The 15,141-nt window shown below is 41.6% G+C and overlaps 1 protein-coding gene across 8 annotated transcripts in view; it reads right to left on the reverse strand.

The window, feature by feature from the left end:
- The window catches only part of dock4b (dedicator of cytokinesis 4b), a 105,414-nt gene that overhangs the window by 15,067 nt on the left and 75,206 nt on the right, over positions 1–15,141 (reverse strand). For 6 of the 8 annotated variants that reach the window (XM_063905677.1, XM_063905676.1, XM_063905681.1 and 3 more), the window contains exons 31-43: positions 14,323–14,471; positions 14,098–14,183; positions 12,412–12,438; positions 12,014–12,109; positions 11,872–11,932; positions 11,259–11,352; positions 10,888–11,036; positions 9,527–9,613; positions 9,209–9,313; positions 8,782–8,923; positions 6,356–6,522; positions 4,149–4,235; positions 2,812–2,988 (exon numbers count right to left, since the gene is read on the reverse strand). In XM_063905677.1, coding sequence (XP_063761747.1) covers positions 2,812–2,988; positions 4,149–4,235; positions 6,356–6,522; positions 8,782–8,923; positions 9,209–9,313; positions 9,527–9,613; positions 10,888–11,036; positions 11,259–11,352; positions 11,872–11,932; positions 12,014–12,109; positions 12,412–12,438; positions 14,098–14,183; positions 14,323–14,471 — 1,427 coding nt within the window. The remainder of the gene's footprint in view (positions 1–2,811; positions 2,989–4,148; positions 4,236–6,355; positions 6,523–8,781; positions 8,924–9,208; positions 9,314–9,526; positions 9,614–10,887; positions 11,037–11,258; positions 11,353–11,871; positions 11,933–12,013; positions 12,110–12,411; positions 12,439–14,097; positions 14,184–14,322; positions 14,472–15,141) is intronic. The other 2 variants (XM_063905679.1, XM_063905678.1) reach the window with 1 other exon arrangement.

The raw sequence follows: 15,141 nt of genomic DNA on the forward strand, positions 1-15,141 counted from the left end.
AGATGCTGCTTCAAACACACAAACGTAGATCCCTGTCGGAGAATGCATTCAGCCCGCAGACTGTGAATCCTCAATAAAAAAGGAATATTATTATTCCACACAAACATCCTCCGATTGCAAGATAGCATGTATTAGTATGCATGCTTTCACAATCCCCTCTTCCTAACCGTGCGACACAGATGGATACAAATGGAAATATTGCAGACGCTATTATGCTCCTTATGAGCCATGTACTTCTGATACTTTGCCAAGGTAGTAACTCTATAGGAGAGAAGGGCTGCGTTTCAGCAAATTCCATCCAAGGACCTCTGGAAAAGGCGGCGAAAAGAATCAATAGTCTCCTACCAATGATGGAAATTTTCTGTCGGGTTGCAGGGAGTGAGTCGTCGCTATGGAGGAGCACCGTTAATCATTACCAAAGTCCAATTAGAGATGGAATGCTTAGGGGGGAATAAATCAGACGGCATCCCCCCTCAAGGGTTTCAACTCAAACTAAAGCAATAAATCTGAATATTAATAATGACAATTCCTCCTTCATTTGCAACCGAGCAAACCTCCACAGCTGTCAATCGGCATTACATTTAAATGAATAGACATGTGGTGCGTTCTGTCGGATGCTGCATGCAACACCGTGCAAAGAGTGTGAAAGCAGATAAAGTTGGTTTTATTCTAATGTCTCACTCAGTGTTTTTATCTTTAGTATTTCTTGTTGGAAAATGGTCTCCTTTTATTTTTAAGGGACACAACATCAGGGTTTTGTCTAAATCCGGTAACGGGGGCGCGAGGCCCTCATACCAATGCCGATTTTCCCCCTAACATTTTAAAGTGACGCCAGAAAACAATATTTCTGTATAATAACTCCCAAAATATGAAAAGTTGGTCGGTCTGCCGGTGGACGAGTGGCAGGCAGCAGGCTTACACTGAAACTGTGATTTCTGAATCAGATCGTTTCTTTTACTCTCCTTTTTTCTGTAGAGGAAGTAAAGAAAAAGTAATTTGGGATTTATTTGTTGTTTGAGGTGCAATATATGACTCAGCAGCTTTAAGGCATGCCGAAACTATTATTTTCCGCTTCGCTCTAATGCATTATTTTCACCAGAAGTGGGCGGGGCCGTTAATTTGGCCGGAAGTGACGTTAGCGCCCTCATACCATATCTAGACAACCCCCTGAATATTATGTTTGTTCATCGTGGCTAGCATATATAGCTATCTTGATTTAAAATGTTTTTCATCCCACCTTTAATTTATTTGCGCAAAAAATAATTAAAGGGGTCCACTTAGAGATGTCCCGCCCCTTTGTCGGAGCGCTAGCCAATAGAAGCGCGACTGTTACGTAGTGATTTCACAATTACGGGAATCAAAAGAAGACAAATTGAGGCGGTTCAGGGGGCGACTGTGGGGGGGGAAAACTCTCTCTTGAGTGAACTTAGGGATTTTAGCCTTTGCAGACCATTTACATGCTCACAAATGTATATTACACGCTACAGCAGCACTTGTCCAGCAGTCGTCCAGCAGTGGCTCAGTCAGTAGGGGCTTGGACTGGGAATCGTAGAGTCGTCGGTTCAAGTCCCCGAACAGACTTGAAATATGGAAGTGGACTGCTACTTGGAGAGGTCCCAGTTCACCTCCTAGGCCCTGCTGTGGTGCCCTTGAGCAAGGCACCGGACACCTCCAATCCCCCCCTCCCCATTGCTCCCCGGGCGCTGCACAATAGCTGCCCACTGCTCCTAGTACTAGGATGGGTTAAATGCAGAGGACCAATTTCACCGTGTGTGCTCTGCTGTGTGCATGTATGTGACAATAAAGAGGGTTTCATCGTTTACAGGAAAGAGCATAATAGGGGCACTTTAAAGAAACATTAGAAATGAATGCAAATAATAAATGCATGATGTCTTCAAAAAGTGTTGGACAGTAAAGTACTGCTCATATGCTGAAAATCGTTCCAAAAACATTTCTCTAACAAAATAATGGCATAGGTGGAAAGCACTTCAGCGACCCTTGCAACTCCATCAAGAATCCTCGAAACCTTAATAGGCTGCTTCAACAAGGAGGCACGCTCCTCTGCACAAACACAATCATGGAGACACACACACACACACACACACGCACATATATACAGTATGTGCCCCACACATACACGCTCCGAGTGGAAAAGGGAGGTTGCTATGCGACACGAGACTGGTCGCTAAGTCCACTCAGTTTGTTGCGGGTAAAAGCTGGGTTTTTTTTCATGGAGCTTCTCCTAGGTCTGTGCCGTTTTCGTGCAATTGCCTACTGTCGAGGAGCTTTTGGCGAAGGAGTAGATGCAAATGTTTATCAGAGGGATTGACTGTATTCCAGTTTTCCTCTACCAATCTGTGTGTCTGCCTGTTACCACTTCAGCGTATAATACAGCAGCTGAATAAACACTCCCCTCTCATTCATTCAGCCATTATTGCTCATCCATCTCTCGTCCTCCCACTCCTTTATCCTCAATCCTCTGACATGACCCCTCTTTCTCCCCACATCCATTCTTCCATCAACCTCTCTGTCCCTATTTCACCCATCCATCTTATTTTCCCCCGCCTGCTTTCTCCTCGTCTATCCATTCCCTCCATCCATAACATTCAAAACCTTCACCCAGCCGTTCATGCGTCCATCCATCCATCTGTTCCTCCGCTCCTCCCCGCGCAAAGCGCTCTCTGTCCATACTTGGCGCCGTTAAATCCCACCTTCATGCATCATCAGGCAATCCATACGTCATGCTACTCACTCCTGCCACCTTCTGTAAAACCCTCCAACCTTATCCTCCACCCATCCATCCCAACGTACCTCTTGGTAGCGGGCCAGCCCCCCGTTGACGGCGGCGTCGATGACTCCGTTGAGGCACATGGTGAGGGGGTTGATGTTCTGCATCTGCCGGCTCTGACACTGGGTGATCAATGTGCGTAGTTGCAGGTTCTTGTTCTCGATCACCTCGATGGCGTTCTCCAGCGGGCTTACCTCCACCTGAGGAGAGGCAGGTTGAAGAGAGTAATTATTTAAAGGGCCACATCTTCTGTAGCTCTGAAGGGAGTTTTCTAAAGACTAACTTTTGCTAAAAGATGATCCATTCAGTCAACATTTTTTATTAAAGCCGTAGCATTAGCACACTAACACCTTGAGATCAGACTGAAACGTCAAATATTTTTTGTAGGACACGTTAGTAATTCATTTACACATTTTGGCCACTTGGGGGCAACGGAGAAAAAACTATAGACACAATTCTGACATATAATGGTCTTTTAAATTTTAGGAGGATTTTTTTTTTTTAAAGCAAACTGACTTATAGACACTTCCACAAGATATGGGGAAACATTCACGTTCATTAAGTTGTTTTTCTACTACATGATGAATTAAATCCAATACTTGCTTTTTTAAAGCTCTATATAACGGTCACCACCAACACCATCATTTTTCCATGAAAAGAGATTTCCATTAACTTATTACTGCATAAAAACATGTTGTATCCATCTCGCATTAGCACAGTCTCTCTTTTTGTCCCACTGTCTCACACAAAGCCTATTCCTCTTGTTAAATAGAGCTTTTGATAGTGCTGTATTTTATAAGCTATTGCTCTACACATCATAGAATAACACTTATTTCACAATCCACAATTTCACACCGCACTCGGCAGCGATGCGCTACAGAACATGTGCTTAAACCGACAGAGACACTGTGCTGTGTTTTGCATGCGCTGGACCAAACCACATTTAAAGTCCTCCCACACTTTAGAGCTGAATGAGAGGATGGGAAGCTTTGGAAGGGATTTACGTGGTGCAACAGACTTAAATATGATCCAGTATAAAAACACAGGATAAGTATTGGTAAAAATGTCCCAATATAATAATCGATTTTGGAATCAATTGGATGTTGGCAAACAAAGCAAGGCGATTACAGTTTAAGCACAACATCATATCTATCCAAGAGAGGACATTTAATGTATCCATTAGCCCCAGAGTCATGATTCAGGTCATTATTGCTGTTCAGTGAAACGACTTGAATCAATATTTGGCTATTGCCTGGTGGTCCTTTAAATTGCAGCCTGCAAAAGCGTATTACCCTTTATTGTGAGATGTGTGTTGCAGTTATGTCTCTATGGTTATTCCATCAGAGGTGGACATACTCACCAGCTCTCTCTTCTCCACTTCAAACCAGCGGGAGATGCCTGGAAGACTCTGCACCAGAGTCAGGGTTGTCCTCTCCACCCACAGGCTCTGCAGGAACACACAATGAAACCGGTGAGTATTAGCTGAAGCACACTTAGCTACTAGCACACCTTCTCTGGCACGATTTACTGACAGATGCATAGTTTGAGGAAAACATGTATGTGTAGCCAAACACCCACTAGAAGGTGTAGGTCAGGTGTCATGTCTTATATCTCCTCTCATCAGTCATGTCCAACCTCTTACTCATTCAGCCAGCACGCTTGTCAATACGCCAGCAACCCACAAGGTTATACTGACAGCACGTAAACTACAGCAACTCTAGCATTCCCGGCAGGCTATTAGCAAACAAGAGTCAAGCTACAACTTTGACTTGCAGCTAAATCATTGGAATTGGTAAGAGTATGTTCTATTAATTACACTTGTTAAGTTAACTCCCATATCATTCAAAAAAGTAGTTTAATAAACAACTAAGCATTACTTTTAAAACCTTATTTGGCTTTGTATATCCTTTCTAAACAATTAGCTTTATTTAGCCTTTCTTTAGCCCTTTTCTTAGCCTTATGTAACGTTATTTATCTTTAGTTAGCCTTGTTTTTTTACATTTTTAACCTTTTTAAACCTTATTTAGTTTTAGTCTCTTGTATTTTTCTTATAGGAGAAGTTTTGATTCTGAATCTGTGAACAAGTGAAAGTTTGTCGTTGAGAATTTGAACAATTAAATTTAGCGGCAATAATATTCGGATTACATTTCAATTCATACTTATTGATGGAACAAATAGACTTCCAAAAGCGAGCGATGCAGAAGTATAACAAAATGTTGTTAAGAAACCTCTGGAAAAGCATTGGTAAAAAGAAAGGTTTCTAGCTTTAATCAAGTTTTCAAGGTCAACTTTAAATCGTATCTCATGAGTCTCCATGAGGATGTGCTCAGGCACAGCAGTGCTTTGAGCTAAATGCTAACACCAGCACGCTAAACATGCTGACCAGTTCAGAAGTCTAACGTTCAAATGTTAGTTTAGCATGCTGACATTTGCTAATAAGCGCTACGCTAACTTATTTAAGCTTATTTTAGAGCCTGGTGTCTTGCTCAAGGACTCTCCAGCAGAGCAGATGAGTGCTGACAAGCCGCATCGATCCCTTGTCCTCAGGTTGAAGAAGGGTCGTGCGCCTCACTACACAACCTGGCTGCCCCTTATTGATTTTCTGCTTTTTAAGGCCAAGAAACCCACCTGAAAAGCTCTAGGAAATAAAAATAATAAAGTTTAAGAGTAGGAATTTAAAAGGAAAAGCTGTTGAATATAAAGGCTTGACCTTTCTGCAAACAACTTGTTTTCTGCACATGGAAACTTTTGTGTTGAATTTTGTAAAAAAAAAAAGGAGTTTTCTTTCGACTTTATTTCCTGGCTTCTTCACCGTGCAAAGGTTTATCCTACATAATATTCCCACCTGAGGGCCAGAGATAAGCAGCCTTGATGGAAATGTGATATCGTGATTAAATTTGGCCAAATAGCTTTGATGGAACTGAGATGAAATGAGTGTGTGTGTGTGTGTTAATATTAAATATGTATGAGCATTAAACTGTGACAGGGTCTTTATGGTGTTTAAAGTGTGTGCAGCTGCGTGGGTTTGCATGTGCAAGACAGAAGCGGGCGGTAAAGACTTAATTTGCACGGGTCTGGCTAGTACCCGAGCATAATTACTGATGCCGGAGTCACGATGAATAAAACATGCGCTACACGCAGACTAATACCTGGGCAAAGGTTCAAACCATCATTACCTACACAAGCCTATGATCGATGAGCAGTGTGGAGAAGGAACAAAATGAAGCTTTTTCACATGGAGCTGCGGTGGAAAAATGCTAATGATCATGAATGTATCATTTCAAAGTAGAGAAAGTATTCTTTTTTTTATCCCGGATCACATTTTGCAGCTACTCCAACCTTAAAGTTCATTATCTAAAATCTCCATTTCATAACTTCTCAAAATGGATGAATTGCGTGAGTGAAAAAGGGATGAAAGTAAAAAACAAGCAGAGAAAAGTTGCATAACTGTGTGTGTGTGTGTGTGTGTGTGTGTGTGTGTGTGTGTGTGTGGGATGTGCTTCATGTGACAGCAGCTGCCTATCTCCCTCATCAACGTCCTCCCCCGCCCCCCCCCCCCCACCGTACCTTGAACTCATTCTCCTTGTCTTTGGTGCCCTTGTGAAAAGGCCGGTCATATCTGAACCTCCAGATGTGATTGAACTTGTAGAAGCTTTTGATGTTGTCAGGCACTCCGTCTCTCTGCAGCACATCCTGACTCTCGGGGATGGGGGTTACGGCGTAGATCTGCAGGTCTGCGGTCCGGAGGTTAAGGAAGGAACGACAAGAGTGACACGGGAAAGCACTGTAGATAAAAACTAACAAGGAGACTTCAGTGATCGGAAAGAACATGGGCAATAGCAGACACTCTCACACAGAGGACGAACACCGACAGGGGTTTTATGGGGAGGCATGCGTCTTCAAGGTAAGTATATTAATCCTACATTGTAGGTTTTTTTTTCAAAGAGTCACAATACCCTGCCAAGGATAAACATCATCAGAAAAACATGAAGAAAGGGCTGTCAACGTTAAGGCTTGCTATTTAGTTAGCACGTAAACAAAGAACGTCTTGAAGTTTGACGCCGCTTTCTCCTTGTTCAGTGGTTTTGTCGATGATTAACGAGGCCCTATTAGGCTTTTTGGAGTTGTCCCTTTCCTTTAATGTGTTATATACAGTATATTTGTGTGCATGTAAATGGTCTGCAAAGGCTAAAAACACACCCTGCCTGAAACGCTTCAATTGGACTCCCCTGTTTACCTCATTAACATGGTAACATCACTATGTAACACTCACGCTTCTATTGGCTAAACCTACAACACATTGCGTAATAGGCTAAGGGGCGGGACATGTCTAAGCGGTTGAGCCAATCACAACAGAGCCGGCCAGCTAATCAACCAGAGCAGAGGGCTCTGGTTTCAGACAGAGGGTAAGAAGAGGAGCTGCAGCACAGGCAGCATGAGAAACAGAAAGAGCTTTTTGAACGTTAAACCATGGAGACATGTCCCAGTAGAGACACTACATACTGATATGAGCATGAGAATAATATGTCCTGAGAAGATGTTGGCTGAGATGTTTAATAAAAGAATCATCCATCAGATATCTCATCGTGCATTTCTTCCTCACCACACTTATCAGTTTTATCTCCCTAAGTAAAGGTATATAGTGTATATAGTACAGTGTGCGTCTTGTGTGTAAAGAATGACAATATTTGCCGTTGGAGGAAGACATGAGGTGATGCGGTGTTTTTTCTGAGGCTCAGCCCCCCACCGACTTGACCCGAGAGAAATGAATTTGGACAGCTATTGTACATTCATTCATATGCATGAGTGTTTGCAACAAGGATATACAGATGGCTGAGCAATCTGAGAGAGACTCTATTAGTTAGCGTTATGTGCAAATAACGCAGCGGTGTGCTAATTCATTCAGAAGAGCCCTGTCCCTCTCAGTGAGGGGATCACATACAAGCAAACATATCACATGCATGCATAACAACAGCCACTTACAGAGCATATTTTACATATCCTCCATCTGTTTCTCTTTCTCTTTATTAGCGCTGCTCTCCAGAGTCGTTGTGTCATTATGCCTCTCTCTCCCTCCTCCCCCTATATAGGCCAACAGTCCCATACGTTAGAGTGAATAATTCAAAAGGCTCCCATATTGTACATTTGAACGCTGCATTGATTTATGCAAGATTTGGTTGTAGGACACAAAATGAAGTGGATTACAAAAACTCATTTGAGAGTCTCATGCACAGAAGCTAATATATAGTCCAACACTTCGTACATATTCTATATTTTCTATTGCCTATCATTTTTATAATTTGAATTTATGTAAATCAATGCACTATAAATGTCACAACCCTAATAAAAGTCAAATGTAGTATCATGTTTGATTAGCGTCTTTATTAAAAGAGCATATATTTGATTGATGTTAGATTTTAGCATTATTTAAGAAGAATATTAAAGTAACGCAAGACGAGAATCCCTATAAAGTATCTTAATGTTTCTAAAACTGCGGCAGATCAGAGGGTTATCTGCCAGTATTTACACTGACACAACACAGGGTGAAAAGGTAAAGGGAACTTTGGGATTTTAGCCTTTGCAGACCATTGACATGCACAAAACCCTATATAACACACTTCACGAGAGGGAAAACTCAAGGAAGCATAATAGGGCCTCCTTAAGGGGTGTGTTTTAGCACATCTTTGACCACAGTCCTTATTTTGCTATTGAGATTCTGTATGTTGCTCGTAATATGCAGAACAGTGTGTGTGTTCCTGTGAAAGAGCCTTAGATCATGACAACAAATAGCTGGAAGGAGGCATGGTGTGTGAAAGCAAGCAAGAGCCTCATTACAGGTAATTGTGTGGATGTAAACACAAAGCTGGTTTTGTGATAGCGTCAATACGTCTCCATCCTCTGCTGTTGTCATTTTTTATGCATTTCGACAAATGTATCTACTCATCATGATCCGATTTACTGTTTGCATGTGTCTGTTTTTATAGCAAGGATACACTGAGCGTCCGCCTGGTATATGGTCTGGTCCGGCTGGTTGACGTGCTGCATGGCGATGGCGTGCGGGAACTCGTTGAGCATCCGCTGCTGAAAAGCCTCCAGCCTCTCGTAGTCATGGCCGCGGCACACAAACTCCTTATTCTGCAGAGGGGAGGAGGAGGAGGAGGGAGAGGACAGCGTGGGGTTATAGTGACATCTAGTGGACGCACGTTGCAACTACATCATCTGAATGCAAACTCCACCAAGGACGGGGCCTGTTACATCATTAAATAGCTTTGAATAAGAGTAGCTGAATGTCACCTCACACTGGAGGAGTGTTATGTAAGAAAAAGTTCATTCTTCCTGCAGGTCTATTTTTTAACTTTGGAGAGCATTACTTTATTTAAATTGCCCTTGACAAAGAAAGGAATATAGAGCCTTCTTTACCCGTAAGAAGAAAGGGAACTTCTTTCCGTAGAAACCCACTCTGAAGAATTCAGGCTCTAGTCTTTGCTGGTCCATGATCTTGTCGTAGAGAGAGGCTTCCATCATCTGGGGATGGAGAAAAATAACAATATTAACAATAAACCTACAGTGAGGATGTGTTGAATTGAAGAAAAGCATATTCATTTTAAAGCAGATGAAATAGCAGGTGCATAATACGAATAACTCTAGACTTTTTTAAAGCTTTTTTCTCAGTTTCTTTTTATTTTTATGACACCATTTTAAAATATCAAAATACTTTTTATTTTTAGGACAACTTACCCTCATCTTGCTCAGGTTCCTGTAGTCATAGTAGCTCTCGTATTGGTCAGCCAGTTCTCTGCACAGGATGATGCCATTCTCCCAACACTGAAGACAGACACAAAAGTCAGCAAATATAAATATTAAAAACACCAAAAAGAAGCTCACGCCTTTCGGTACGATTTGGATTAGTGAATATGAACAGAAGGCTTTATCTGCTGAGCTGCATCTCCCCCACTGGATGGCACTGCCGAGTCACCAGAGAGTCTGATCTATCCTCTTCATGCAGGTACACGCTGCCATCTTGCTAATTAAATAAAAAGCTTTTTCCTTTCCTGCTGCCTTCAGATCCCCGCGCGGCGGCACCGGCAGATGGCATGGCTCGTGAATGTGAAGGGAAATTGGACTATGAGTAACGAGGGGAGCGGCTTTAACGATTCTGAGGAGCTGTGTTATTTCATCAGGGAGGCTGAAGTTTTCTTTCTGTGTGTGTGTGTGTGTGTGAGTGTGTGTGTGTGTGTGTGTGTGTGTGTGTGTGTGTAAGCTTGGAGGGATGGTACAGCTCCGCTTCTCTCTGACAGGGCAGAACAGTAGCAAATGCAGTTAGGATAAAGACATACCATCAGAAGCAGTGGGAGGAAGACAGGAAGTAATGTGCTTCCTTAGCATGTGAGCTACTTCCTTAAAAGCTGCATAAATCCTGAATCAGCTGAGCTAAAGTCTGTTCATTTTGAGCTGCTGCATAAATAATGCAAGTGGAAGAATTAAATAAAGTAAATGTACTCAAGTCTTGTACAATTTTGAGGTACTTTACATATGTTCTGTTACTCTATACCCAGAATCCACTACATTCATTTGAAACTTTAATTGAATAAATGGATATATTTACTAATCATTAAAGGTTAATATATCTAGCAGTAGCATTTAAAGCCATTTCAATAATCTCCACCTTTACTGTGAGGAGCATATTTACGTATCAATAGTCATAATCCAGAAATTGATTATATATTATTACACGGCTTAGCTGGAAACTTGATTCTGATTGGTCAAATTGTACATTTCCTAATAACACGCCGCTGCTAACGAGAATAGTGACTAAGGAGGATCATGAAAGAGAAGGAAAGCGGTTAAAATTCAGAGCGTTTGGACGTCAGAGAAATCAGAAGAAGAGAGACAGGAAGTAAACACCAACAGGAACAGGGTATGGGCTCTAGCAAGACTTGTTAATCGAAAAGAACATCAGACTTGGACAGCTTTATAAACCCATTTATAAATACAATGTAAGTAGTTCTACATATTGCCACGAGTGCTGAAGGGAGGAAGAATCTTCTTCTGTTTAACAGTGAACAAAGTAGAGTTTGTAAAAAGTATTTGATATTCACCTTCCCCCTGTCGAAGTTCTGCACGATGGTGAGGTGCAGGTACTCCTTTCTCTGCCACTCGCTCTGCATGGGGTAGTTGAGGAACTCTCGGAGCGGCCTTTCCGACCACTCCAGTAACTCGTCGTACAGCAGCAGGGTGTACGATGCCTCTGTGACACACACACACACACACACACACACACACACACACACACACACACACACACACACACACACACACACACACACACACACACACACACACACACACACACACACACACACACACACACACACACACACACACACACACACACACACAGTCAGTATTTATGAGTATTTGATAAAAACCACCCTCTCCCACACATGCAAACAGCCACACACTCACGTACCGGTGTAGTTTTGTGCTTTAAAGTGCAGGTCGTACAGTTTGTGGATGTAGCGGATGTACATCTCCTCTTTGTTCAGCTCCGTTTTGTAGAAGTTCTGACAGCAGCAGCGGCAGCAGCGGGAGGTTCAGGGAGGATTAAAGACAAAAGGAATCACGTAAGAGAAAGAGGAGGATATGCAAATTGTTCCGTAGTAGAAATGCTAAAATAGATTTCTGCTGTGGTGACTTTCGACCTATCTGCCTACACACCCAGGTACTCTTACAGATGGCTGGAAAAGGGCTATAAAATATATGAATCTGAGACATTAACAGTGTATCTATCTAACAAATAAGGAATTCAATTATAGATATTAGCCTGAACTGAAGGAATTAACTATACGATATTTCATTTTTGGATAATCCTTTATCAATAAAAGGGTGAACAATGCTAACTTCTGTCTGAGAATTAGCTTAGCATTAAAACAGCTAGCCAGGCTCCCATGAAGAAGCATTCAATTGGTTAGATTGTTACAAATCTGGTTTTGTTTAAGCCAAAAGCAAGCCGTAAATTAGTCACCAGTGATGCTTCAAGCTTGAGCAGGTGTAGACAGATTAAAAAAAAGACATCTACTCACCAGTAAACTGACTGTGCATCCAATCTTTTTCCCATCCACTTCTCCCAGCTTCATACAATCCCTGTGACGGACAAATCGAACACATGTAACGAACTGAATTCAAACGGAATTCATCCTGAGAAAGCATGTGTGCACTCGTCACCTATAGTCCAGCAATCTCTCCATTAGGCGAGTGACGGTAGCGATCAGAGAGATGCCACTCTCCCTCCAGGTCTCCCTCTCAATCTTCTTCAGCAGGCTGCAGGACAAGATCGAGAGATGTCCAGATTAAAACAGACAAGAGATAAAGGAGAGCAAATGGGAACGGAAAAGGTGACTGAAGGGAAAAGAAAGAAGAAATTACTGCAAAAGAAAAAGGAGGCGAAGCAAAGTCAATCGCACCTATGCTTGTTGGCCTCACAGAAAGTCATATAGCTGTTTCGCCAGCTATAGATTTGATTAGAAGTGATAGAATATACACTTTTTTAGGCTGAATTTACACCCTTCCGCTGTTCCCCCTCACACACGAACACAGAGAGAACAAAGAGGAGAGCGTCTTACCTAGGGTACGGACCAAACAGAGGAATTCTACTCCAGGCGGGAAGCATAGGCGGAATAAATTAATATTAATACGATTAATATCAGCACACACTCACACGGGTAAAATTAAGGGGTTAGTGGATTAAGTAGGAGGAAAGAAAAATGTAATCAAAACAATAAATCAATTAAGAAGGAAGAATAAAAGAAGGCGTATATTAGCATAAAACTAAACTAAACTAACTCCTCGAATCATGTACAGGCAGTTTGATAATTATATCACATTGCACGATATACATTATTTATGTAGTTGTAATAATATGCAGTGATGTTACACTGTTTTCTGCAATGTATCACAAATGGTGGGAAATAGAATGATTGACTGTGAAAGACAAAGGGACAGTTACGGTAGATAATCACACTAAGATCCACATCAGTATGGTAGTAGAAGAAGGTGTGTGGATTGGAAAGAATGGCTTCATTTATGTTTTGGAAAGCTACGTTGAAATGTAGTCCTTTGTGGAGGAGGACATCAAAATATGAAGAGGCAAGACACACACACACACACACACACACGAACACACACGCGCATGCAGGAGTGCAAACCTGGAGACACAGGGACAGAGCGGACTGGCCACAGCGGAGGTGTGAGTGAAGATGGAGGTGGAAACTCATCACTTACCTCATTGTTATTCAATTATCAGTTTATTCATTAGAAACAGTTATGAAAATGAGTAACTAACCACTGCCTATACTGTACTCATCATCATATACTGTATTCTGTTTTTATGACACCAAACAATACAAATTTGAGACTTTCATAAACCAATTTTGCCATATACGGTGTTGTAGGGACGACAAAAGCTGCCGAAAAAATAAATAAATAAATAAACAATTTGATAAATTAAAAAAATGGATAATAAAAGCTGCCGAAATAAATACACACAAATAAATAAATACAAAATAAATAAACGGATTAATTAATTAAAAATGATATTAAATTCTCCAACAATTACATTAAAATAAAAAGTAGACATTTATTAAATGAGAAAAAATTGACATAATTCACTGTTTTTATTTGCTTCCTGATGTATGATACCTTTATAATATTTCCCCCTTCGTATTTACTTTCCTTTTTGTAATTTGGCAGCCTTTGTCCTCCATAGTTCGGGTATCAATCGAACAGCTTAACGCATATAAGAGTGAATTCAGATAACGGAGCATTAGCTCAGCATTAGATCTGTTATCGGTGCTCTTTGGCTGTTTGGGTTACAGGCTCATTTCAGGCGGAATACTGCTACATGTCCACTTACAGATAAGGCAGACCTTTACTAAGGCTAAGTGGGAGTCACAGCTTCCTGTCTGAAGTAGCCTTGTGTGGTGCTGCATCACGTCGGCCATTGGAGTCAACAAACAGCTGTTCCAGTTACAGGAAGTGTCCTGGTATTTTGAACTGGCCTCTTTTTTGCACCGTAACTCTGATTTTACAGTTAAGATAGCTCTTGAGTGGCTCTAGTTTATTTATGTTTTATATTCAGTAAAGAACCAGAATACTTCTCCCACCACTGACTATGAGACATATTACAAAACACACTGACCAAATCCCTCTTCCTTTAAAAACCAGGGGAGACAGATGGAAGTATATATGTCTCCACTTGTCTCTTATCCTCATATTTCCTCTCTCTATGGCTGTTCCTCTCTCTGACTCACATGCTGTTGAAGAGCTCCCTGTACGTCTCGTCTCCTTTGCCCTCAGACATCAAACTGTCCAGCTTGTCGATGAGCTTGGCCTCCACCTGTTAGGAAAAAATAATGCTTTTAATCTCAAAGAAGGGATTCAAAGAAGTATGGAGAGAGACGTTTCCGATGATCGATGCATGTGAGGGTAAAACTTTTGTAACTTGGGGAAAGATCATCTACTTTGATAAGCTGTACCTGTTTGAAATTGCCGCTGCGTCTCTGCTCCCAGTCCATCATGTCGTGGAAGATGGGGATCATGACATTCCTGAGATCGGGCTGCGGCACCAGCGTCACCTCCAGGAACGGACCAATCATGGCCGGGATGAAGTTCAGCTTGTGTTCCCCTGGAGGAGAGATGTAGGTCAACACGGAGGTTAAGCCCTCCCATTATCCCTGAACACAGCAGACTGTTTACTTCAGAGGCAATTTAGCCAACTCTGGAAAGCCTTCTACTTCTCCTCGAAAAACATCAACTACTACAAGCAGCTCCCATAATGTGGCTTACGTGCACCAAAGTCTATGGAAATTAAAGTGGTATAATTATTCGTGTCTGGGTTACTTAAAATCCTTGATTGTTAGTGTGTATTGACATCAAATAAAACAAAAACAAAGTGGCTTCAAAGTGTTTTTTAAATTGGACAAAAGCTAGAAATGAGAATCCAAAATTGGAACGATCCATCGCCTGAACAAAAGGTTGTCAGCGCTCAGCTGGTTGCCATGGAGACACATACTTGTTGGCATTAGGAAGAAAAAAAGTCTGAGAGCGTTTTGGTTCCCATCATCTCAGAAAGAGAGGAAGAGCACAGAATGTTTGTGTCTCCACTTTCTCTGATGGTGGTGCGTCACACGGACATCAGAAACAGTGCTGCGTCTCAGAAGAGGAATAATTATAGATGTATTTATGTGGCTGTAAGAGTTCCTTCAACTAGAATAGAAAAAGAAAATTGTTGCTTTTCCGGCTTCATTTGCATCTTCACCCACCAAGAGATGCACATTTTCATGTTCATATTTGCA

This window comes from Eleginops maclovinus, chromosome 17 (genome assembly GCF_036324505.1).
Source record: "Eleginops maclovinus isolate JMC-PN-2008 ecotype Puerto Natales chromosome 17, JC_Emac_rtc_rv5, whole genome shotgun sequence".
Taxonomy (NCBI): Eukaryota; Metazoa; Chordata; class Actinopteri; order Perciformes; family Eleginopidae; genus Eleginops; species Eleginops maclovinus.